Source organism: Meleagris gallopavo, chromosome Z (assembly GCF_905368555.1).
Source record: "Meleagris gallopavo chromosome Z, MGAL_WU_HG_1.1, whole genome shotgun sequence".
NCBI classification, from domain to species: Eukaryota; Metazoa; Chordata; class Aves; order Galliformes; family Phasianidae; genus Meleagris; species Meleagris gallopavo.
The window spans coordinates 37,536,850-37,562,660 of record NC_139435.1 but is presented as its reverse complement, the minus strand read 5'-3'; the positions used below and the strand labels follow the sequence as shown (position 1 = coordinate 37,562,660).

The following is a 25,811-nucleotide window of genomic DNA, read 5'->3' as shown; positions in this document are numbered from 1 at the left end:
TTCTCATCTGAAGAGGAACCAGTGATCTACCTGTGAGATTAGCACTGTTCCTTTGTCTTCTTACCACTGCAGTTTTTCTGAATCTCAGTCTAGATTTTACAAGCTATGCACAATATGTTCTTAGAAATTTCCATTAAGATTTTCATTTTAGAGTAGAACAAGCTTTTGGACTACCATAAGCAATGGAATACTCTTGTGAAGAGTCTTTGATGGGTAAGTCATGCTTTGCCTATTATAACAGAAGCATAGCAGAATCAGAGAGTTCATTGATAACAAGTAGCTAAGTGTATTGCATCTAAGCAAATTTATATCAAAATAATCTCAGAAATTACCTATGACATCATTATATTCAGTACTACTGGAGAAGTTTTTCTTAAGAAAGACAAGCATGATGATCCACCCAACCTAAGTTGGTAAATTAAGAACTGCTGTCACACAATATTCAGTCAAAAAAGAAATAATGAATAGAGATAGAATTGATGCTCAATATCATTCCTAACTATAGATAAATAAAAGTGACTCCTGTTACACACACGGTGCTTGCTTGAGTTTTTTTTACAATTTCTTTATTATTACCCAGTATTCATATTTTAAAAGGATATGATTTAAATATGAATGCATTACACATTTAAAAGATACAAATTCATACATTTTTTTCCATTAAAATGAATTTTTATTTGAAAACTTCCCTATGCACCATTTCCCAACCACAGAAAAAGACAGACATCGAGCTGTACATGCCTCTGATCTAAAGAGCTTAAGATGCTTCTACTCAAACAAGTTTATTCCACATATCTCATTCAAAAGCATATTTCAATATGGAAATGAGAACAGTGAATAAGACATTCAGAAATCTAAATTAAGATGAAACTGAAACTATGGGAAGACCTTTAATGCTGAGTAACTAAAAGACAGATTAGTATTGTTTATTTGTCTTGATTTAAATTAATCCAGATTGTAATCAACATTCATCTGAGAATGAAGAAAGCATGTGGAAAAGCAACAACTCTGAAAAGAACTTCAGCGTTTCTCTAAAGGACAAGTACCTCCATATTGGCTTTTTAAGAGTATGACACAATTAAGGGTCTTTATACACCCAGATGGAGAAAATAGAAAATCTAGAAATTACAAACTTTTTTTTTCAAATTCTGCATGGTGTTCAGTGATAAAAATATTAAATATAACCTCAGAGTGTGGGACATATTTTACAAAGAAATTTGTGGAAGATATATACATAAAATTCTTCAATTCCTAGAGCAAATTCCTTGCAATGATATCAAAGCTTCCCATCTATCATGTATTTTGTTGGAAATCTACGATGTGGGTGAAGGCACCTTCATATGGAAAGATATATATATATTCACACTTAAAAATCTAATATTTGTCAATATCAAATCAGAACAGAATTCAGTACTTGCCTGTTGATGTTTTTTCACGAAACTCTTCAAGTTTCATCAGAGTTGCAGATGTCAATTGCTCTAAATGTACATCATTTGGGGGCCTGAAGAAATCCACTAGGCTGTTTATTGTTCTCTGTTAAAATAATAATACATTGAAAATTGTCGATTAGAAAAGATTTTTCAAGATATATAGCTTATATAAGTATTTACTTACTGCATCGTATATAATTTCCAATGGCTGTGATTCTATTCTAAGCCTCTGATCTGCCCCCTCATCCAAAGGATTAGTCTCAAACATTATGCTTAAGAGCGAGGTACTATTGTCTGAATAGACTGTTCGAGAAGACAGAAGACAGGGTGTACAGTTTTCTTGGGTCATGCCTGTAACTTCAAGTGAAGTTATTTTGGTTTCAAATCTGGAGGAAAAAAAAAAAAGGTAGGTCCAATTAGATAAGAGTTGAATGAATGAGCCAAAAGGGAAGAAAAAAAAACAAAACAAACAAACAAAAAAAAACAGAACAAAAAGAACAACAAATATACCAGTTTTACTTAACCTCAGAATTAAATAGTTTAGTCTAAGGATACAGCATTTGATACCTATCTGATATCTGTTTCTCATTCTCATTTCACTACCTTTTGATCTATTAAACGTCTGTGAGTAAATAAAAAATGAGATCCAAAAATACATCTCATATATTTTTCATGAAGAGGAGTGTCAGGGCAGGGAAAAGAGATGCAGGTGGAAATTCAAGTAGAATTAAAAACTAGATGGCACGCATTTAAACTTAAGAAACAGATACAGATGAAGGAAGGAAGGATTTTAGCACAGTGAAATAAAAGAAAACAACAAGATTAAGGGCTTCATTACTCATGGATCATCTGAAGGAAGTACTTTTTAGATTTGGGATTTTTTTTTTTTTTTCCAGTCACTCTATCCACCTCTTTTATAGCTAGCTCTTCGGTGAAGATGACTTTTCAAACACTCAAAGAAAAATGTTTCCCTGTAGCATTGAAATAGTCTCCCTTTTTTCAAGATAATAGCATTGTTATGGATCAAACATTAACTTTAATTAAAAATCCAAGAACTCTTCTGCCTGCTAAAACAGAATAGTCCAATTGGAAGGGACATACAAAGATTATCAAGTCCAACTGCCTGGCCATTTCAGGGATAACCAAAAGTTAAAGCTTATTACTGAAGGCATTGTCTAAATGCCTCCTCAACACTGATAGTCATAGGGCATCAACCACTCCTCTACAGAACCTGTTCCAGTGTTTGACCACCTTCAAACAGTAAATAAAGGATGTTTCCTAACATCTAGTCTGAACTTCCCCTTGAGCAGTTTTGTATGTTTTGTTGTCAGGGAGCAAAAATTTGCACCTCCCTTTCCATCTGGACTCCACGGGAAATTGTAGGGAGAAAAGAGGTCACGTCTCAGTCTCTTTTTCCCCAGACTAGGTAATTCAACTGTCTTCAGCCTCTCTTTGTAGATCATGCATTCCAGATCTTTCACCAGCTTTACTGCCCTCCTCTGGAAGCATTCAAGGACTTTAACATTCTTTTTACATGATGGTATTACAGAAACCAGTATGCTGGTTTCTGTAATACTCAAGATGAGTCTGCACCAACACTAAATGTAGCAGGAGAATCACCTTTTCTGACTGGTTGGCTATGCTTTGTGTAAGGCATCCTAAAATACAGTTTGCCCTGGTAGCTGCCAGGGAGCACTGAGCCCGCTCTCAACAGCATTTCCAGACCCCTTTCTGAAAGGCTGTTCTTCAGTCTCTCATCTTCCAATCTCCATCTGTGGCATTACTTCATCCCAAGTACGTCACTCAGGCATTTTCCTGAATTGAACTTCATGCACTGCTGATTGCCAAGTGTCCCAGTCTATCTAGCTCCTTCTGCAAGGCCTCTCATCCCTTTAGGAAGTCAAGAGCACCTCTCAGATCAGTATCATCAGCAGACTTGCCAAGGATGGACTCCAGTCCATTCTCATCACTGTTAAAAATATTGAACAAGATTGACCCTAGAACTGAGCACTAAGGAACACCACTGGTTACCATAAACCAGCCAGATGTAGCCCCATTTACTACAACTCTAAGCTCTACCACAAGGCAGTTCATCACACAGCTAAATATAAATGTTTATCTTACAGTTGGATAATCTGTCAAGAAGAATGCTCTGAGGAACAATATCAAAGGTCTAACTGAAATCCAGAAAGAACACATCCACTGCCTTCCCTTCATCCACCAAATAGGTGACCCTAGAGAATATAAAATTAGCAAGGTAGTATGCCTCCACATAAGCAGTTCTAATTTTGTTCAGATTAAGTTTCAAAAGGAGCAAGTGAGATACTTATCAAAGAAAGAAAAGGAAATAGGACTTCTTGTATATAACAACAATGGACTGGGAAAACAAAGATGAAAATCTGTATTGGCACAAGTTCTGAAGACACAGAAGTTAATTTTGAAAAACAAAACTATTCACTTTGTCCACTGTTTGCAGGATGATGCTGGTCCCAAACTGCACAAGTAAAAATGAAAAAGAGAAATTAAAAAAGTTATAGAGTCTTAAAATGCCTACTAGCCATCATCAGCACTGCACAAGAAGTAAAACCAGCTTGATAAGAGAAAGCTTACCTTATTGCTTGTGCACCAGGTCGTTGCGTAAATATTGTACTCAATTCATTTAAAGAAAATTTTAACAACTCGGGAGTTTGGTTGTTTTCTCTTATTGATGCTGACATGCTTTTTAAATTTACAGACAATTTCATGGCTTCATACTAGATGAGCGGAAAAAGCAATAAATAATAACAGTCAATGATAAAATACGCATATAAATTTCAATACAGTTTATGAAGAGCTGAACACCCAAAATAACATTCTAAACTACTTTTCCAGTGCTATAATCAGCCTGCACCACTACAGTACAAAAGTAATTCCCGAACAGCCACTATGAAGATGAAGAAGGATAGAATAAACGTAGACTATGCTTGCAATTCTATGACTTCAATGCATATGCCTGCAATACATTTTGAGAAAGAGGGCTTTTGACGAAGCTGGAAGGCAGTTCACTGTACTGTGCAAGGTATCTAACAAGAAGATGGCTTAAGACTACTTTGAACGGTTTAAAGATGCTGTTCTTCTCTACTATGTTTCTTCCATCATCTCATACATTATCTACTCATCTACTCCATCTATCTTCATTAATGTAAGAGTCCACTGAAGAAGTTAATCCCCTTTCCTTAAAAGTTTCTAAGTATTTTAAGATAATATACAAAATATTTTGTAATTTGAACAATGTGCTATTTATGTGAGTTAATTCTACTTTAATTAGACAGCATTTCATTTGGAACTTTTCCAGAATATTCAAAGTAAGCACTTCAATCACTCTCTTAAAATTAAGGGTGTTCTTCTGTTCCATGCAAAGGTAACAGTAATAAAATTTAAAAGCAACATGACATTACTCAAATACTTTGAATAAATGTAATTTTAAGAGCAATTCTCTACCACTTTTAGATCTAGTATCAAATTACTAATTGTTTTATGACATAATAATTTGCGACTTACTGATTTTGGAAGTGTTGGGTCCACAGCCGTTTCACTATATCCAATTGCTGCATATAGTTTAGCTTTCTCTTCACTCGTCATAAGACCTCCAAGACCTGATGCATTATAATAGATTAAGCACAGTATAAGTATCTTTAATATGCAAATACTGCTATGTGGTACCCAGTCCATGGCAGTGCTGGAACTAGATGATTTTTAAGGTCCCTATCAACATAGGCCATTCTAAGATACACTTTTGAGGAAAAGGATTAAAAGCAAAAAAAAATAAGCAGTCTTAAATTTGAAAAACATTGTGCTTTAAAACAAGGTTATACATTTGTTCTTAACTACTTTATTTCCTAGCTTGCTAACAATGAAAACATGTTTTTTGGCATAATTTCTGTGTTCTAGAACATTTACTAGATGCCTTCATATTTTAGTCAGTCATACTCTAAAGCACTGCATGAAAAAGCAAGATTACAAAAATAATGGAAGTAAAATTGCTTACATTCCAATAACTGATACTGTTTTCCTAGCACTTTCTTCAAATCCCCATACACACTACACTGTGCAGACAACTGCTAAAACTGGGAAAGAAGAAAGCAGAAATAAAGGACAGCTCAGGAAGTCCTACAGAAAGAATTGTAAGATACCCCTAGAACATGCATTTCTGATGTGATATTAAAAAAAAAAAAAAAGTCTAAAGGAAAATGTAAATGCTAACCATTAAAAAAAATCTAAAATTTTGCTTTTAAGGGCCTCTTATTCTAATAACTAAGTCTCAATAATAGGAAAAAACACCAATAAATGCACATACTTGAAGTCTTTACTTCTTGTTTCTGTTCATCCTTATCTTCACGTGACCAGCCCCATATCCAACTAAACCAGCCACCAGAATTTTCATCATCTTGTTTTGTTCCTGGTTTGTATATTTTGCATCCAGATTTAGTGGCCTGAAATGAACAAATACATAGTAATTATCTTCATGCTTCTTTCTTCTCAGTTGAATAACAATCAACTACTTTTATCAACAAACAGAATAAGCAAAATTTAACCAATTTTAAGACAACAAAGGTTTTTAATGTATATTTTCCAGCTAGCTCTTACTCCTCACCTCCTCACTCCCTCCTCCAAAAGATGAGAAACAAACAAAAAAAACCTACAAAACAAAACAAAACAAAACAAAACAAAACAACAACAACTCCACAACTTCATGTTCTGTTCTGCATAGAAACAATAAAAAGAGTCATTAAAAATACACACATTAGCTATGAAGTAACCACACAGGTCACATTTTAATTCTTTTTTTTTTTTTTTTTTTTTTTTAATTTCAACAAAGATCTGAAAAAAAATCCAATGTTATTTGAGTAATAAGATATTTACTTCAAGAAATATAGGAAATCATTCCTGGATCTGATATGTAGAGCTACAACAGATCCTCCTTTCTTCTAGTCGCATTATTTCAACAGCTAGGACACATACCATGAGATGCCAGTCATGACTTCAACACTGGGTTCTCAGGGAAAGTGAAACCTATATCCAGACTTGACTACATAAAGTTTGGCATATGTGATGGTAAGTGCACATCATGCAACATAAACAACAGAGGAGTTCTCAAACATGTAGCAGACATAAACCAAGTATTTTCATAACTGATACAACTGTAGCAGGCATAAGCTACAAGATAAGCCTTGACTTTAAAGATATCTTACTGAATATGATACCCAAAGTAACAGACAAATGATGCAGAACGTCAGCTAAAGAACACACGTTCTCAAAAACTTTGAAAAATCATCTAATGTTCTTTTTATAAAGGATGTCAAATTATCAAGCATTTTTAGAAAACAAGTGATTTTTTGGAAAAAAAAAAAAAATGCACAAAACTTTAAAATAGAGCTGTCAAACCTCCAAGATAAGAGGTTTGTAAGACACTAAGAATTATGAGTTGGAGGACAACTGCCATTCTTGACAAGTCTGAAGCTGCAGCTGGCACCACAGACCAACGTAAGAAAGGCTATAAGCAGAATCAAGGAAAACCGTAGTTGTGCAAAGATACAAAATAAATTTTGCATGATAGAAAGTTCACTCTTTCTGAAAAAATCCTGCTGCCCTTTTCCTTTGCTTCATTTGCAGAGGCCTAGAAATCAATGCAGTCTACAGAAGGATTACTTCGCAAGGTACATTTTCTGATTAAAAGAAGGTACATTAAAAGAAATGGAGAGAAAAAAGAGCGTCAGCGTCTACTCTGAGTTCAGGGAATCATCTATAAATTTTCTCCAGATTGAAGGGATAAAAGTTTATCAAGCTATCTGATAGTAGGAGTTGATGCTTGGCTTACTGAAGTTGAGTTTTGTTATGGAGGGCACAGTGATGAAGATTAAAAAGTAGGTGAAGGTTTAGAATAGCAAGTTATTGCTACAAAGGTACAAGGAGATCAGATGGTTCAAAAATTGTAACTTCCTGGGAGCTTGAGTTCAAAGTCTGAAAAAATGCAAACCCTTGAAATTCAATTAAGATATCCTGAAGAAAAAAAAAAAAAAAAAAAAGAAAAAAGAAACATGAAAGCTTAACAAATAATAGGAATTTTTATCTAGCTTTACTCAGCCTACACTTAAAGGACATTCCTTTAAGTTCCTGGTAGACTTAAAGCTACCCGTCAACAATACAAATCTAGTAGTAGACTATGCTCTTGCAATATCCTTTTTGGGACTGTTTCGTGAGGTATTATTATTACCTGGTAATAATTACAGAAGGCTTCTGGCAGAGAAACAGAGGTAGGACACAACTTAAAATCATTGTAACCTGATATTTAGTACTTGGAAATTACTCCAGAAAGTTACTTATGCATTGGTCTAGAGGATCATTGAAGATTCCTTCCAACTGAACTATTCTATATTGTCTTTCAAGATACTTCTTCAACACTATCAAATGCATGGCTTAAGATACAAAGAAATAAAAATAATTTTCTTGCAACCTTCACCTAAGCACTACAGAAACTTGTCTTAAAACTAAGGACTGGAACATGATCATTATAGGAGTGTGGTATGACATAACCTTCTGTAAGAATTAATTTCATGCTTATTTTCTCCAGCACAACTATAAGTCAGAAGGGAAAAAGGAAGTACAAGACTAGAAATTCTCCAGGATCTTCCTCACCTCACTAGAGCTGGGAGGAAAGAAATAAAACCAAGAGTAACTCCATGGCACAAGATTAAAATAAATAAATAAATAATAATAATAAAAAAGACAAAATTAAATGAGAAATAAAGTAAAAACTGCTAAGGAAAAGAACTCCAGCGAAACAACTGAAGAGGAGGAATATGAACATGTCTTCTTCTGTTAATTTGTAATTGATTTACGTACAAACAATTGTAAGGAAAAAGAAACACATTTATAGATTCCTGCTCTGAGTTTGGTTTTATCAATACATTATTACTGCTACAATTGCATTCACACTGCACTTCAAATACTCTACAAAACAAAAATTTCAAATGTCTCAATCAAGTATTGTAACAACAAATGACTGCAGTAAGTGAATTTTAATTATCAACCACTCTGAACTTCATGTTCTGTTTCTAGTCACAATGATTATGAATGAAGAAAGACCCTTTTGCAGATTTCAGAAAAACTGCAGATTCTAAAGAAACTACATATGAAACTAATTTCTGCTTAATTAGAGGCTGAAACTATGCATAATAACAACAAATGTGAAACATAAGTAGAATAAAAGACTGTATGAGCATAATTCAAACATCAGAACTAAAATGCATCTGCCTAATATATACACACAATCTTATATTGTTGATGTTCTTCAACTTGATTAAATGATGAAATTTTACCTCAACTTCTGCTTGTTGCCTTGCAAGCGTGATGTTAAAAATATCCAGGACCTTTTCAAATTCCTAAAAGAGAGGAGAGAAATTACTTTTAGACAGTTTGATTTGGTAAGATTTCACTGCTCACAGTCTTAGAGAAAGTGACAACAAACTACTCTTTCCAGAGAGCTCAAGTAATTTGCTCAAGTTCAAAAAGCAAAATGAAGCTGAAGGAAAAAAGGCACATCAGTTTATGTTTTTTTTCAGTGCAATTAGTAATTTCAAGTGACCTCATATGTTTATTAATACTACTCACAAAGAAAACTACTGATGAAGTTGCAAGTCAAGTTGCTGAAGTTGAAGTTATATTCCAAATCAGTACTTACAAATCATAACGCATTTACTTCAAAAAAACATTAAAATGAAGCTGTTAGTAGAAAATGGCTGACCTCCAAAGATTTTAAGATTTCTTCATTAGGCTTTTTTGATATTATCTTTGTTCTATACAACTCCTTGTAGTTCTTCACTTGATTCCTATGATGCCGAATATGTTCCCACGACCACATTTGGAGCTTACGTTGAACATTTACTTCAAGGATGCCATAAATAACGTATTTCCACCTAAGGACAAATGACGTGTAGCTTACATTTCTATTGGCTTACTGAAAAGATGACTAAAGCTATGCAGATACCCACTTATTACAACTAGTTGTAAAAAGGTAAAATCCCTTGTTTAATACTACACTTTGGTTCAACAGGTGATTAAATATGAGTATTTAAAAAAAATAAAGCAAACAAAAAAAAAAGAGTAATTAGTTTTAGGAGGACGTGAATTCTAGCATTCTTAAATAGGAAATTATAACTGGATTTATGTTTCAAATGAGTAAATGACTAACAAATTGTTTTCCAAGCATGAGGAGGCCTACCATATCTTGGCATTGTTGTGCAATGGAACATCAGGCCTGTACTTCCTATACGGCAAATTTCGAGTCATCATATCAATAGATTCAAGAAGTTCCATGACACTGAAGTACTAAAAGATCAAAAAACAAAAAATATCCAACTTGAGTGTTAACTGTTTTTCTGCAAACAATGTAAACCATTTCTATTTCCTTAAAGACAGGACAATTTGCAAAGAAAAGCAACACTAAGAAACATTGTTTTATGTTTATTATAAAATTACATACTAACCTTTTCACTACTGTATGTAATTTTTAAAATAAATAAATAAATACCTGTGGCTTATTGAATTCAACAGCTACGTCCTTTATATTTATATCTAGATCCATTTTTGGAGTTGAGAAATCAATGTCAGATCGAGGATTCATAAGAAGCTTGGCCTCAGCAGAAATTGGACGGAATACTGAAACACACATGTTGATAAAAGGAAAAAAATAAAAAGGACATGAATTCTTTAAGATTCCCATAAATAATATGTAATACCTATCAGTTCAAGTTACAGTAGATCATTTCTTGGAAAAAGCTTGACTTCAGAACATGAAAACTTGATCAATGCAGCTAAAAATGCAGTATAAGCTATACTCAGTTTTCCAGTTTCATTCTGATGATATGACCCATAAATCATTTTGGTTTAATGACTATACTTTAACACAGAGTTGCCAAAATGTAGTATAAGTACAATTCTTTGTTGTTTTTCTTGGTTGGTTGGTTGGTTGGTTGTGTGTGTGTGTGTGTGTGCGCGCGCACGTGCGCATGTTATGTTACTGATACATTAGACTCCTTGATAAGTTACACTCACACTAATAAAAAAATAAATAAATATTCTACATTTCTAAATCAAAACCCAAGTAACCATAGGAAAAAAAATATCAATGTGAATGCTCAGTAAAGCAAAGCACATCACGCATTAAAATTAACTCAGAAAATAGATGTTATTCCTCAGTTTGGCAATATCAAGCATTCACTAGAGCCTTCATAAGCTATGTTTGGTTTGGTTTTTCCATCTATTTCAGGAAAATGATGCAACAATATTGCTTGAAATCATGTAATTCATATCCTTATAAAATGAAATTCCCTTTACTATTAGAAATACTGATACATCTACATAAAAAATATTCTAAATCCACTGATAAGTACATAAGTGTGGAAAACATCTTTGCAAGATGAAGCAGTGTTTACACCTATTTAGCTTGGTTTCACTTTAAGCTCATTATTCTTTGTGAAGTTTAGTTTTATTCTACATATTTTGTAGTAAATATTGTATTAATTTTCTCCTTGTATTCAGTTTGATATATTTATTTTTCCCTCCTTTCCATCTGCTGGTACTACACTTGCATTTACAGATCAAATGACAGAAGACAACTTTTTACTTACTACCTTCTTCTCAAGGTCTCAGCGTAGAGTTGCTTTGCAACAGTCAGAATTTTCACAGAATCACAGAATTGTAGGGGTTGGAAGGGACCTCCAGAGATCATCGAGACCAACCCCTGCCAAAGCAGGTTCCCTACACCAGGTCGCACAGGTAGGTGTCCAGGTGAGACTTGAACATCTCCAGAGAAGGAGACTCCACAACCTCCCTGGGCAGCCTGTTCCAGTGCTCCGTCACCCTCACCGTGAAGAAGTTCTTACGCACATTTGTGCGAAACTTCCTATGCTGCAGCTTATGTCCGTTTCCCCTCGTCCTGTCTCCACGTACCACTGAAAAGAGACTGGCCTCACCACTATGGCCGCCACACCTCAGATATTTATAAACCTGGATCAGGTCCCCTCTCAGTTGTCTTTTCTCAAGGCTAAACAGACCCAGTTCACTTAGCCTTTCTTCATAGGGGAGATGCTCCAGGCCCTTCACCATTTTTGTGGCCCTCTGCTGGACTCTTTCCAAGAGATCCCTGTCTTTTTTGTACTGGGGAGCCCAGAACTGGACACAGTACTCCAGATGAGGCCTTACCAGGGCAGAGTAGAGGGGGAGGATCACCTCCCTCGACCTGCTGGACACGCTCTTTTTAATGCACCCCAGAATGCCATTGGCCTTTATGGCCACAAGGGCACACTGCTGGCTCATGGCCAACCTGTCATCCACCAGGACGCCCATATGCCACTGAACACTGGCATGATATAAAGCTTAAAATATCTGTGTTTTTGTGGGTACTGACGACTTTTAAGAATGTAAATCCCAAATCTTGGAATTTTTCATTTAATCCTTTTGAACTTCTGTGTAAGGATTAAATAACAGATTATATTTACACTTGCTTTCTTGTAAAGAGAGTCCAAGATAGCAACTGAAAATCATAGATTAGAAAACAGAATAAACTACTAAATAGTATTGTGGAGCAGATGAATTTTGACAGACCCAAAAAGCTTCCTCCTTCTGTAAATAAAATAATGCTGCCTTTTTTAGCCCTCTTTACTATGAACTACTTGCTCTACATAAGGCCATTTCAAAAGCCATTCTATTTTGTAAAGACTTATTAAATAAGCACATGAGAAATAAAAATGAAGTATGAAAAGTACACAACTACCATGTTTGAATGGAACCAATGAGATGTTTGTAAATTAAGCAACAATGAAAACAGTGCAACTTATGATAGAGTAACACTAAAGAAAACAAAAAACTGATGCTTCAGAGTTTTGTAGGTACCATTTTCACCTTAACAAAAAAAAAAAAAAAAGAACATTTCCCATAAAGTAAGTTACCTCAAAACCATGAAGCAATCTCAAAACCATAAATTATTCAAACCACTCCTGATTAACATAACTTACAAGATGCACACATTATTAATTCTTAAAATAAAGAATTATCAATGGATGTGAATGAGGACTGATTACACTGGATTAGAGAAACTCTTGACTTTAATCAAAACCTTTTTAAGGGCACAAATATGGTACAGTATGCATACAGTTCTTCCTACAAAAGATCAATACACTCATTGAATAAAAAAGCAGCAACCTCCAAGAAGTGCTAAAAATAAAACTGAACTATGCATATTATTTTATTTCAACCTGTAACACTTCACATAGCACTTACCAAAATCATAACCAACTGGAATCACATTACAGCAGGCAACTCCCTGTTTCAAGCTAACCTATAATGGAGTAAAAAGAAAAAAAAAAAAAAAAAGAAAAAAAAAAAAAAAAAAAAGGAAAAAAAGGAAAAAAAAAAAAAGAAAGAAAAAGAAAAAAGAAAGAAAAAAAAAGAAAAAAGAAAAAAGAAGAAAAAGAAAAAAGGAAAAAGAGAAAAAGGAAAAAGAAAAAAGGAAAAAGAAAAAAGAGTCAAAATTCTATTACATTATAAAAGTTTTAAAAATAAAAGAGATTGACATTTTGATATATTTCAGCTAATTCCTCCAAAAGACAATTCAAATTGAAATAAGCATCCATTTTTAAACATAACTAAATAGATATATTAGAGGACTACTGTTTTTAGCTACTAAATCACTGAGAAGTGAAATGACCACCTCTTGTGAATATTTCTCTAATCAACGAAGGACTTTTTTTTCCCCAAAGATTCTCAGATGGCTGTTGGATTTCCATCACATAAAAAGCTTAAAGCTTAGTATTTTCCCTGTTGCGTCAATTACTATCAAGACATTTCTTGAAGATACTGGCATAAATAAGAGTAGAACAGAAAGGGAAACATGCTCACTTCTTCACAGTATGAACTACACTAGCAGACAATTTAAGTCATTCTTTACTTACCAATGATTCATTATAGCCATAGTGATAGAACATCTCAGATTTCACATTCCAGTAAGCAAAAAGGTTATCCAGTCGTACAAACTGAAAAAACAACAGAATATAAATACTAATAAATCTAAAAGTTTTAAATTTAATTTGTATTTCACAAACTCTGGATTAATAAGAATATTCAGACTGTTCACTGCACATTGCACATTTTTGTATTTCAAAGTCTACACAGTTGTATCTTCTTACTGTAGAATAAATTCAAATTCATAGCTAGTCTGTACTGCACTAGTTCTTTCTTTGGCATTTAGATTATACTGTACCTTGTAGAACAACTTGGCAGATTCATCATGTAAACATGGATTCCAATTCTTATCTGAGGTCTGAAATGAAAAGTAATGATAGTTTTTCTGCTGTTTACTAAATCCCAGCATTTTATAATCACTGAAACAAATAAGTAGAACAAACAGGATGATCATCATAATTAAACCCTCTGAAAGTGGAGCAACACTATCTTCTGATTTTGAACTACCAAGCTGTGACTTTCTTAATCAGAAGCTTCATCGGACTTCCTTACTGAGAAAACTCATATATGTATATATGCAGTGATTGGCACACTGCACATAGGAACCTAAAGATTCCAGCCTTGCAAACAGTTTTTCTTTACATTAGTATTATTTATAGGTAAGCATTTTCAAAGGAGGAAAAAAGGGACTGGAATTATTCTGCAATTCCAGAAGTAGCAGCTTAGTTCAAGCCCAACAGAAATTCTATCTGCTACTATTCACTCTTAAGACCAACATGACAAGCACTTCAAAAGTGATGTAATAAGAGTACCAGTTTTGGTTCATCATACAAAATTGTTTGTGGGAAGAGGTTAGAAAAGAGCTATTTCTGTTTCTTGAATCTGCTAGAAAAAAAAAGAATAACTAATTAATTCAAGAAAGTAGAATGATACTTAAATACCATTTTTCTTTATTAAATACCAAAATTTCTTTACAATTACTAGTTATATAGTAAAAGCTACAAAGTCAGAGCTATTCAGCATATTGCTTCTACTAGCTCCACTTCCAGAATGAATGTATACAGTCCAAAATAATTACTATCCGCACCAAAAACTGCAGCTTGTAAATTAAAGAACTGAACTACAATTTGAAACAAGATATCACTTTTTTTTCCTCCTTCTTTGCGGCTCATGTCAATTTCAATAAAACACTCATAGATTATGAATAGTACATATTTATCAAAGACTGATTCCTTGCAATCACAAATTGCAAAGACAGAATAAAAATTTCCTCCCAGAGATTTTTTTAAAAGCCAGCATTTTATCTTTAATGGCAATATCCCCACTCTGATATTTGTGCTTGATTTGATAAACCAAATAGTTTTGAAACAAATACCATTGTGCTTAGCCCATGATTAGAAGAATTCTTCCATTAGATAATATGTTACCAGATAGAAAAACTTAACTTATAAACCAACATAACCTATATGATATGTGTCACCTCAATGTATGCATCAACATGCTTTTCAGATGAAAAATAAAATTACCTGCAAACTTAGGTTCTGAAGTGAAATCCCAAATGACAAGGGGTTACTTCGATTTGTGATCTAATAAAGTGAGGGAAATACCAAAAGAAGATTATCTTGTGCTTAACATTTAGATTTGGAAATAAGCAGACAGTAAATACACACACGTATGTCTTCATGCCTTGGTACAAGCTTTTTATCAGTTTTCATTTTTTACTTTAAGACCGTGAAACTTTAAAACCTTTAATAGGAATCTGTCAACATACAAAATAACAGGGGAAAAAAAAAAAATCAGGCAAGTTCATTATTTAATATAGTTGTTCACATCCCCTTATGATAGACAAAATAACTTACATCATCCTCATAGCGAACGTGGATGTTGGAAATCTTCATTTGAAGATTTTTGATGACCTGCGTGACTAGTTTTTCTACAAAAGTGTCTTGTTTCTCTTCTTTCACTTTATCTAATTAAAAAAAAAAAAAAAAGAATTTAATATTCTGTTCACATTTAAGAATGTTTATATCTAAACCAGAATAAAAAGTAGGATGATAAAATTCATTTGACAGGTACTTAAATTTTCTATTACTCTGTACTCTCATTTCTTAAAAACGTTCTCTCTCAATATGACCTGTAACATTTATATCCTCAGCCTATGATATGATGCAGGTGATTCAAAAGCATTTAAATATGAGATGACAACTATCTCATACTTTCAGGATGAACATTTTGCAGTATTGATGCCACCTACACACTCAAATTTCAAGACAGTACCTGTTTTCCAAAGATGAACACTATTTCAATACAAAATATTCAACAGCTAAGTTAAATACTATGTAGGACAAACCTGCAGGCACATACCTTTCTATATGAAAATAAAGATCTCTAACTTCAGTTTAAATATCAGGACAAAACAAAATACCTAGAATAGTGAGAAATTCAACATATTTTTGAATTAAAAAATAAAAATAGCAACACTTTAATTAGCTGTTCTCACTCTTACCTTGCTCAGCTATTTTCTGCTTTGCTTCCTCTATCCTTTGCAATTCCCTTTGCCTTGCCTCCATGAGCTGCTTGGCCTCTTTTTCAGCATCATATTTTATGCCTAAATGCACAATATTAACAGGTGAGATACAGAAAACTTTATGGTTTTGGATACTTTTACAAAAGCAATTTTTCTCATATTTTGTTAATAACTCAACAACAAAAAATTAGTTGTCTGAATCTAAACTGCTGAAGAACTCTCCACTGGCATTTACCTAGTTTGATTTGGTTGGAGTATCTAGCAGAAATAAAGCTCATGAAATCAACATCAACCAACTACAGAGACTTCTGAAATCCCATCCACACATTTTCACATTTTCTTCTCTATATTAACTTACTGGCTGTGGGCACAATAAGCAAATAAACTCCATCAAGAACTGCCTCAACAGGTTGAGTATAAAGGTTTTGCCATGGAATCTGTAGGTTAAGTTGACCTACAAACACAAAAGAAAAACATACAGTCATATACAGATGACCAGAAAGAAATTATTAAAAAGATAACTGACATTAACTGCAAAAGCTCTAAACAATTACTTCATTGAACATAAAAACCAGTGTATCTGAGGTGGATTTCCTTTGGGTTGTCTGTCTTAAGGAGCATGCAGATGAACATTCAGCAAGTTTTCTGCATGAGCTAAACACTTAAGTCTGAAGTCCCTCTCCTAATTCCCCTGAATTATATTCACTCTTCACAACAGACTGGATTTCTTCCAAATTCACTTACAGCACCCTCACACACACACAAAAGAGAACAACTCATATATTATCAGTCAGCAAAACACTGCCAAAACCAGAACTTTTAAAACATATCTATTTTCTTTTTCCATGGAAGAGAGCCTTAAGAATGAATACACGTGTGTAAGCATGATGACGCTGACATTACAACATCCCTCATTCTTCATATATGCGTCATTTTTAATAAATATGAAGCTAGTCACACACACAAAAATTATTTCCAGAGGAAGTCTATGGGAAACAATATGGCTTTAGGTTTAGTTCACTTTAAGAAACAATTAACTTTTAAAATGCAGTCAACTGGCAGTGAGAAAATATTTCATAAAAGGGAAAAGACAAAGGGAAGGAGGTGGCGAAATCAGAGATGAATCTTGCTGAAATAACAGATGAGACCTAGTTCTAAACAACTGCTCATTTGCTACTGTGTTCTTTTTTCATTAATGTTGATATGACTAAACAAGACTCCATACATTTTAACTTCAAATTTCAGCTCATTTCAAGCTCTTTAACGAAACAGGGTGGTTTTTTTTTTTATTCGTTTGTTCATTTTTCAGAACAACAACAAAAAAACAAACTCAAAGTGTTCAAAGTATGAAAATCAAGAAAACTACTTGCTTAGAATGCCTAAAGACACTTGCAAGGAAAAGTAGTATGTTTAGTGACTCCAGCAGGAATGCATTACAAAATGTAACTTACCAATGTGTCCTGCTTTAACTTTAAATGGCACATCCAGTTGACTCTGAAACAAAGTATTTTAGAATATTTCAGCAACTTGAGAAACTTTGTCAAATAGGACTATGTGACAAAGATAAACTTAACAACAAATACATCTCTTAACCATTGAAGGGGAAGAAAAAAAAAAAAAAACACCACACACCAAATAAATAAATAAAACCAAGGTATTAAATATAACAGAATGCACAAGCAGTGAGCTTCTGATTTAGACTGCTAAGCCATGCACATTCCCCACAGCAAATTTTCTGAAATATTCTATAGAAAAAGATATAGCTTCCAGTATTTTTTTTTTTAATTTAAACACATTCCTATGTGAGTTTTATTTTTGCAAAATATGTGAATTGAAGCTAGTAAGTATATAGATTCATCTTAAACTTAATCTCAAACTCACTAGATAACATTAGTACTGGAAAAAAAAAAAAGAACAAAAACCACACACACACACAAAAACAAGTTTTCATATAAGTTGCTGCACATCCTATAATAAGAACCAGAAAAAAAAAAAAAAATCAACCAAGAAGTGTCCCATAATAATTTTTTTGCAACAGTTTGTCTTTGCTTTCATTGTCTTACCAGCGCATTTTCTTTTATTTCAAGATTTTTCAGTGCTACAGCTCCTAAAATCAAAAAATAAGTAAAACTACAATAAGTAGTAGCAGTGCACACTTAACAAATCTTAGCTGTGAAAACATCCACCCACATCTCAAATATTCACAAAAGATTATTAAGAATACATTGCCCATTTCCACTACAAAGAAATCTTTCTCTAAGATTTGCTTGTGGATCCTCCATGGAAAAGAACCCAAGATTACTCAAAGTAAATCAATGGAGATGATCCTAGAGGTTTTTTTCAGCCTTAATGATTTTATGATGGTTGCATTTCATAAGGACCTATTTGAAATTAAAAGTTTGCTTCTTTTTCCTCCACCATCTGCTTCTCAGGCTTGTGGAAAGCCATGTTACAGCTTTAGCTTTACACTGAATCTTTTCTCCCTGAGAAGATCATTGATTTGCAAGTTGCTTTTACAGTTTTATGACAGTTCACAGGAAGAGCTGCAGTACATCCAATTTTAGAATGCCATAAGATAAGAATAACTTCAGTATCCTGTAAACACAGAAAATTCTAATTCCAGAATATGTTTTTACAACATGCTCAATGTCAGGCATTTGACATCATAGAAGAACATCAGAAAGATGCAGGAAATTCACCTTTTGAAAGCAAGCATATTTTGAAGAAACATCTTCTGCAATTTCTCTGAGAAGGATGGAACATCTGCAACTGCTACCTTTGAATTAGTTGTATAGTCTTAACACTTGCACATGGAACAGACACTTGATATCACCAAACAGAGGCATAAATGAGATTCAGAAAACAGGAAGTGGATTACAAACCCATAAGGGAACACAGCTTGAGATAGTAAATAAGACTTGATTGACCCAGTAATATTTTCCTTTTGGACACACAAGTTAAAAATGGCCAAACACATCAGGAGACAGGGTCTCCAACTACAGTAAGTGTTCTTGCAGTTAGATGGCAATGATAGCTTTGGACAGTACTCAAAGTAGAACCAAGAAACAAGACTCTGATATCAGAATTGCACTCCTTGGAGTTGGTTCCAGTCACTGAATCGCTGTTGTAGAGATTTTCAAGTGAACTAACCCAACCATGTTGTGGTACTTACAAAATACTAAGTTTTTAATTATTTGATGTGGTCATCAGAGTAATCTATACATAGCATTTTTGGCAGAATTTTATATATTTGATACATGTTACTATCAGCCTATCAAAAGAAATACTTTATGCAGTAGGATGGTTTTGAGCTGCGGGCTCTACTTTTAAACCTTACAGTACAAAGATAGTGGCCCAAGCATCTGAAAAGGAGAAAAAATAAAAATAAAAACAGAGAACAAAGAAAGCATTTCCAACTGTACACCACAGCCCATCTAGTAACTATGGCAGCTTTTTAGTCTTTGCAGGAAATGACAAGGCAATCGCTTTTATTTACTAGAAGAATCAGTTCTACACTAAAATTTATTTCCTATCAAAACTCATCCTGCACAGATCATTTTAATGCTCAGTAACAGAAATTTCATTTTGTAAGAGGAAACAAAACAAAAGCAAAACATGCATATTTCTTCTCTATGAAGGTTTTGCTGGTTGTATTCATGGTAAGTAATGCTACTGTGTACAGTGTAGAAGTTCGTGTTTGTGATCTAATTAGTGCAGCTTAGATTTTTGCCTCCCAGTTGAGGCAAGTCTATCAGCAATATCTAAGACTACATGACACATGAAATAATTTAAATGGCTTCAGTTTCTTTCACTTTCACTGTGAGCAAAGTAAGCATTACATTGTCTTTATGAACAGCTTTGGTGCATTATGCATTTTCAGCTGAGACACATTACTGTAAGCTGCAATAACATAAAAGCCCTAATGTTTCTGAAAACATTGCAAAGCATGCAAGGATTATCATCCCGAGCTCTTATAAAATACTTTTTCACAAGGCAAGCTATGGCTCATTTTGCCTGAGCCCATCATACTGGCAGGGAATAAACACAGCATCAATACTGCTCAAAAAAAAAAAAAAAATTAACAGCTCCATACAAAGAGTTGGGATGGGGAAGCCAGGTAAATTATTCTTCACTGTTTTTCCCTGTATGTATGATTTTATGATTCCTAAGTTTTAATGTTTTAGTATAAATAATTAGGAGAAATTAGTAAAACTCTGATAATTTCATTTTAATGTGAATTTACTAAACGTTTACTGAAATATCACAACTTTTTAAAAAAAGAAAAAAAGAAAAAAAAAAAAGCATCCATTGAGGGTGTGAACAGACCAAGCTGACTATCAAAGCACACAAAAGGCTACTGAAGCACTCTGTTTTGTACATATTGGCAACATTTACTGCACTTGACAGTGTGAGAAGGTACAAAGTAAACCTGAACTATTTCCCAGGTGCCAGACCTCATTGGTTCCCAATTTCAGCACTCATGAGTTGAAACATGGTAACTAACCATACCGGTATTCTCTATCTCAGTCATCTGTTTCACTTGCAAGAGAACACGAATGCAAGTGGATGGTATTCTGCCATTGTACATATATATTTTTTAAAAGCTACTCTCAAAAACATAAGCTGAGAAAGATGAGAATAAAACTTTAGTATGGGACATAACACAGCTACTGAATTTTACTGTCCTGGAGTACAGCCAATGGATTTTAATTGAAAAGATTCCAAAACACATCAAGATTTAGGGTTCGCTTTGGGTGGTTTTGGATTTGGTTTGTTTCCCATTGGGAAGCAGTTGGCTGTTTCTTTGCGTTGAATATAATAACACACCTAGATAAAAAGAACGGTTAAAAACTTGCTAACTAAGGAACCTTTAAAACTGTAAATATAGATAAGTTAGTGTTGTATAAATACCTATGGTTAAATACACAGGATTACAACCAAAACAATAATGCAAGCTAAAACATTCACAAATGCCTATAGTTTACAATTTACTGGGCCTATAAAAGAAGAAAATTATTAGCTTCACTGATCTCTGGACATTCCAACTAATTCAACAAAATCAAACATTTGTCAAAATAGTTTAATTAACTTTTATGAAGGTTTATGTTTTAATTTTAGACACTCAAACATCAGTGTAATATTTAGGAAAGCATTTCACCAAAGAGGCATAACTGAAATTGTTATCTATCTCAACAAAAGCTACTGGCAGAAGAAGGAAACTGATCTTCATAAAAGTCCTGCTCATTTAATCTATGAACTCTAACTTCGATGCTGTCCTTGTAAATAAGAAGGGACAAACGTGAGATAGATGAAGGGAAGAGATATCAAACATGACAGACATCAGGAACTTAAAATATCTCTGCTGATATCTGATCTGTATCAAACTGTGCTCCTCATACTTTAACAGAATGTCTGCTTTTTACCAAGACTATCACTATTACTGATAGGATCATAGCTTATGAAACTCTTCCATTACTTCCTACCAGCAGCTGCCTTGCCAGTCGTTTCCCACTTGTGCTGCTAATTAGTTGTACTTAAGCATACCTTCCAGATAGAAGCTGGAAGTCTTTGAGAGTTCAAATGCCTGCCAGACACCTTCTATATTGACACCTCTTGTAAAACAGATCACAAAAGGCAGAAGAAACTACTGGGGTATCCTCCAGACAGTCCAAATGACTTTATTACAATGCAGAAACCACACCTGCTGTATCCAACCAAGACATGGTATATGAAAGCAGTACATATTTATTACACTAATACACATGACAGAAAAAGTAGATTTAAATTTGTGTCAGATATCTGCCTCCATCAGTAGGCCAAAGCAGCTGCCTCAGACAGAAACATCAGATATTCAAATAATAAATTAAGCAAGATATGCTTGAGATATTAGCTAATAAGTAGGTGTACCCAAGTCAAAAGTGAGCTTTGAAATGCAATCAGAACATTAAATGAGATTCCCCAGGCCCAACCAAAAGAACAAGTAGTTCAATGGACTTCAGTGTGACAACTGTTTGGTCTCTCATAGTGGTTGGAAAGTTCAACAGTTTTTCACTTTCTCAAGTGAAAAACTTTCTCAAGACAAAAAGCAACATGTCAAATGACTTCAATAATTCCTTCAAGTATTAAAGTATAACTTTATTAACTGTGAACCATTTAAAAAACCTAACTAGATATCTAACCTGTTCTTCTAAGAAAGCTATATTAACTTGCAATAACTTGCCTAAGTGCCACTTTCTAAATGAAGGCCAGAACAAGACAAGGTTTACATCACCAGCTTTCCCAGAACCATCCATTAAACAGCATTCCTTCGTGGCTGCCAAGCATGGTAAGTAATACTTTATTCTGTTGTTCTTAAGGAAATCTTTTCTCAAAGAATACAATGGCTTTTCCCATTATATTTTTTCTGAACCTTTCCAGTGTCAGCCTTACACACATTCAATTAGCCTTTTTAACTAATACAGTCCTTCAATCTCTTTCCTGAATTGCCTTTTATATTTCAGGTCACTGAATTGTTGCAACTCTTTCAGCCATGAGCCTGCTTCTGGACATCTTACTTTATGTTTCAAGATAGTTGGATTTTCACCCTCCAGTATGAGTTTTTTGGTGAGTAAAAGAAAACATTTTAAAGCATTTATATTTATTACCGTGTACGTGTGCACTGGTAGAAGCAGTGTCATCATACAACTTTGTGATACAAATTGAACTTCAACAGCTTTCATATGACATCTCTCATTATGCAAAATTAAAATGAATGATAAGCATGTTCCTTAAGGTCATTAATAAAGCTCCCAAATTCCCAAAATACAGAGGGAACTGTATGTACACATTCAGAGTCTACCAACAGAATGCTATCGGTCTTAATATTAACAAGCTAGCTATAAAATACACAATGACATAATTCCTTCACCATAGCATCTGAAGGGGAAGGTACTTATGATTGGGTATTTCATCCATCAATCCTGAAAATAGACTTCTAAAGATTTAATAAAATAATACATGCAGTACCATGGCATCCAGAAGGCATATGGCTCCTACAGCAAGTGGGAAGTAAAGCACTTTCATAGCAAACAGAAAAACCTGCAAACATACTAACCTAATACAAAATCTTAAGAAAAAAAAAGTACTATTTTTTCTATTAAAAATGATAATAATAATAAAATCTATTTCCACAACTTCAATTACAAGAAACACTTGAAATTAACAGTAAACTTCATAAGGAACTATATATATATATATATATGTATAAGGAAATATTAGTAAGGGACAGTAAAAAAAAATAAAAATCTGCTACCCCTACTAATAGCTACTGCCTTTTAGTTGCAGGAATGTACTTTCTTGGTCCTTCAAGCTCTCTGGAGTGAAAAAGATATTGCAGAAGAACACACCACTAACCACAGTGGAAGTTGCACATGCATCAGACTTCATCCTGGTAGAACACAAAAAAATAACGTCCTTCAGATGACCCTTCAAAGATGTTACACAGCAATTCTCTAGGCATCTCAGAACAAGAGGTATTACATAGCTATTCCCACATGCAGCTAGTATACAAACTGTAGCTAATATGCACCTAATCTGCTAAGAGCTACCCCACAGAAGCGGGGTAAGAGCGGTCAGGACAAACCACCACTCATATATGGAGCTGGAAAAACAAGTTTATTTTGTGATGTATAAGCATAGCCCAGAATTTACCTGTATTTTACAGTGAATATTTTTCCTGCCTTCCATGAATATAAACTGCGATAACTAAATTACTTTATTTCACAGTGTGACTCACTTCTGCCAAAACATGCAATAATTCAGTTCTTTCAAAGAAAGTGCAATCAACAACATTCATCCTTAATGCCACAGACTGACTTTCTCTGTGTGCTGCTGCAGTTTTAAAGTTCCATACAGAGCCTGAAGTTCATGGAGATCCTTTCAAGACTTGACTAGCTGATGGCATATCGCTGCAGAGAGGAAACCAAATAAAAAAACACCAGTCCAGATAACAGAAGAGCAAAACAAAAATGTCCAAGATGTGAAAAGCTTCAGGAGAAGCCTCCAGAATCTGACCTATGTATGTGAAGGCCTAGTAATGGGATTAATAGGCAAGGAACAGACTGGGGGTGCTTCATACCAGCAAACATTTTTTTAAAAAACTTTACCTCCACTTGCTTTTGCTGGTGTTGCACATGTAATGCACATTCACAGCTGACTCAAGGGTGCCTGCACACGCACCTGTTATGCGTGGGCGTCTTCTTCTTTCACGCTTACTTTTCACAACACATAGATGCTGCTGCCACTGCCTTCTCACAGCACGCTGCAGGCGGAGCACCGCCCAGGGCATGCCACTGTTCTGACGCATCGGCGCAAGCAATGGACTGCAGCCGCTGCCCCGGACTCCCGCACCACGGCAGCTATCGCGAGCTGCGGCCTGCGCCGGCACCTCCACCAGCGCACTGCCGATACGAAAACGCGACCAAAACCGACTCCGTTTATTTTTAGTTTCTTATTCCTGGACGGGAACGAGCTCGACAGAACTCGACAGCATGCAGAGGCCTTCAGCCAGGGAGGCTTCCCCGCCGGCAGGGGAAGGCCGCGGCGCGGGCGCGCACAGTCGGGGCCGCTCCCCGCCGGGCGCCTCTCGCTCCCGCCCGCGCGGCGTATCTCTGCCGAACCGCCCCGGCTCCTCGGCGATCGTTCCGCGCCGCTAAAGCCCGAGCAGGCTGGGGGGACGGCGGAGCGCGGCGCAGCGCGATTCTCACGGCCCAAGAGGGGCACGCCGCCCGGCTCCCTCCCGAACGCGGCGGATCGTACCTCCCCAGATGCCCAACTTCAGCTGGGAGCTGTCTAGGTTCACCACGTAGTCTCCGAGGAAGCGGTTCAGGACATCCACCACCAGCGATTCAAACACCATCCTGAGCCCCCGGCGCGGCCCAGTCACTGCCCCGCCCTGCCCCCCGCCGCCCTCACTGCGGCGCGGCGCCCCGCCCCGCCCTACCACCCGAGAGGCGTGTCCCTCGCGCCACGCCCACCTGCTGCCTCTTTCCCGGACACGTCCGCGTTCCCGAGCCGCGCGCAAGCGCGCTGGGGGTTTCTCGTGGGCGCGCAGGCGCGGCGTAGGGCGGGTGGGCGCGGGCGGGATGAGGGTGGGGGCAGACTTTCAGGGCTCGGGATGCGGTTGTGGGGCGCGTTGTGCTCTCAGAGTGCCTATGGGATTTCGGGCGGAAATGGGAAGGTATCATGTCGGCCAGCTGGTGTAGGGTCTTCTTTAAGAGATCGAGTACCTTTTCCACGGAGCTTAAACGTTGTAGTAGTTGCGATTTTTAATGCTTGAGTATGTACGTATTTCTTTAAGAAACTCCATTTTTGCTCAGGCTAGGCAGGGGTTGAAGTTACTGCTTCTCTTTGCCCTTTGTGGTGACTGAGCTATTATTAGCAGTGTGACTAAACCCGGTTGAGTTTCAGATGCATCTCCAGAAGCTGGTTGTCTGCAGCCTGCTGGGCTGGGATCTGCTGAATGGAGCTTGGGAACTGGGTCACAGCCACCTTCGGCACAGGTTCAGGTGTGCCAACCTGCCATTGTGCATTTATTGAATGGGAGGACATAATTATTTCCCAGCTTTATCCCGGAATTGCAATAATTAGGCTTAAAAGTAGATCTATGAGTAAGATAAACCCTGGAGTTTTTATAGCGTGTTGTATTGGGTTAATTGGATTTTGGCAGCATGGGGACTCTGTAAAAAGGACCAGGGAGTCCTGACTGAGGGAAAGCTAGCCCCAGGCAGCAGGCAGACCTCCTACTGGCCAAGGTGGAGCCCATTGGCAGCACTGGTGGTGCCTATGCTATACATTTAGAAAAGAGAAAGGTAAGT

At 35.7% G+C, this 25,811-nt stretch overlaps 1 protein-coding gene across 6 annotated transcripts in view; it reads right to left on the bottom strand.

Annotated features, from left to right (window-relative positions):
• Positions 1 to 24,916, bottom strand: part of VPS13A (vacuolar protein sorting 13 homolog A) — a 94,563-nt gene extending 69,647 nt beyond the window's left edge. For 3 of the 6 annotated variants that reach the window (XR_014880653.1, XR_014880652.1, XM_085214165.1), the window contains exons 1-19: positions 24,754 to 24,916; positions 18,021 to 18,064; positions 17,409 to 17,451; positions 16,316 to 16,411; positions 15,937 to 16,038; positions 15,290 to 15,399; positions 14,957 to 15,016; positions 13,729 to 13,788; positions 13,421 to 13,501; positions 12,750 to 12,807; positions 10,000 to 10,127; positions 9,691 to 9,797; positions 9,214 to 9,385; positions 8,789 to 8,851; positions 5,767 to 5,902; positions 4,971 to 5,065; positions 4,041 to 4,183; positions 1,615 to 1,816; positions 1,419 to 1,533 (exon numbers count right to left, since the gene is read on the bottom strand). Coding sequence is in view for 3 of the 6 variants with exons in the window: in XM_085214165.1 (XP_085070291.1) it covers positions 1,419 to 1,533; positions 1,615 to 1,816; positions 4,041 to 4,183; positions 4,971 to 5,065; positions 5,767 to 5,902; positions 8,789 to 8,851; positions 9,214 to 9,385; positions 9,691 to 9,797; positions 10,000 to 10,127; positions 12,750 to 12,807; positions 13,421 to 13,501; positions 13,729 to 13,788; positions 14,957 to 15,016; positions 15,290 to 15,399; positions 15,937 to 16,038; positions 16,316 to 16,411; positions 17,409 to 17,451; positions 18,021 to 18,064; positions 24,754 to 24,853 (1,915 nt within the window). In the remaining 3 variants the exon portion in view is untranslated. The remainder of the gene's footprint in view (positions 1 to 1,418; positions 1,534 to 1,614; positions 1,817 to 4,040; positions 4,184 to 4,970; positions 5,066 to 5,766; positions 5,903 to 8,788; positions 8,852 to 9,213; positions 9,386 to 9,690; positions 9,798 to 9,999; positions 10,128 to 12,749; positions 12,808 to 13,420; positions 13,502 to 13,728; positions 13,789 to 14,956; positions 15,017 to 15,289; positions 15,400 to 15,936; positions 16,039 to 16,315; positions 16,412 to 17,408; positions 17,452 to 18,020; positions 18,065 to 24,753) is intronic. The other 3 variants (XR_014880651.1, XM_085214164.1, XM_085214163.1) reach the window with 2 other exon arrangements.
• Between the last annotated feature and the right edge of the window lie 895 nt (positions 24,917 to 25,811).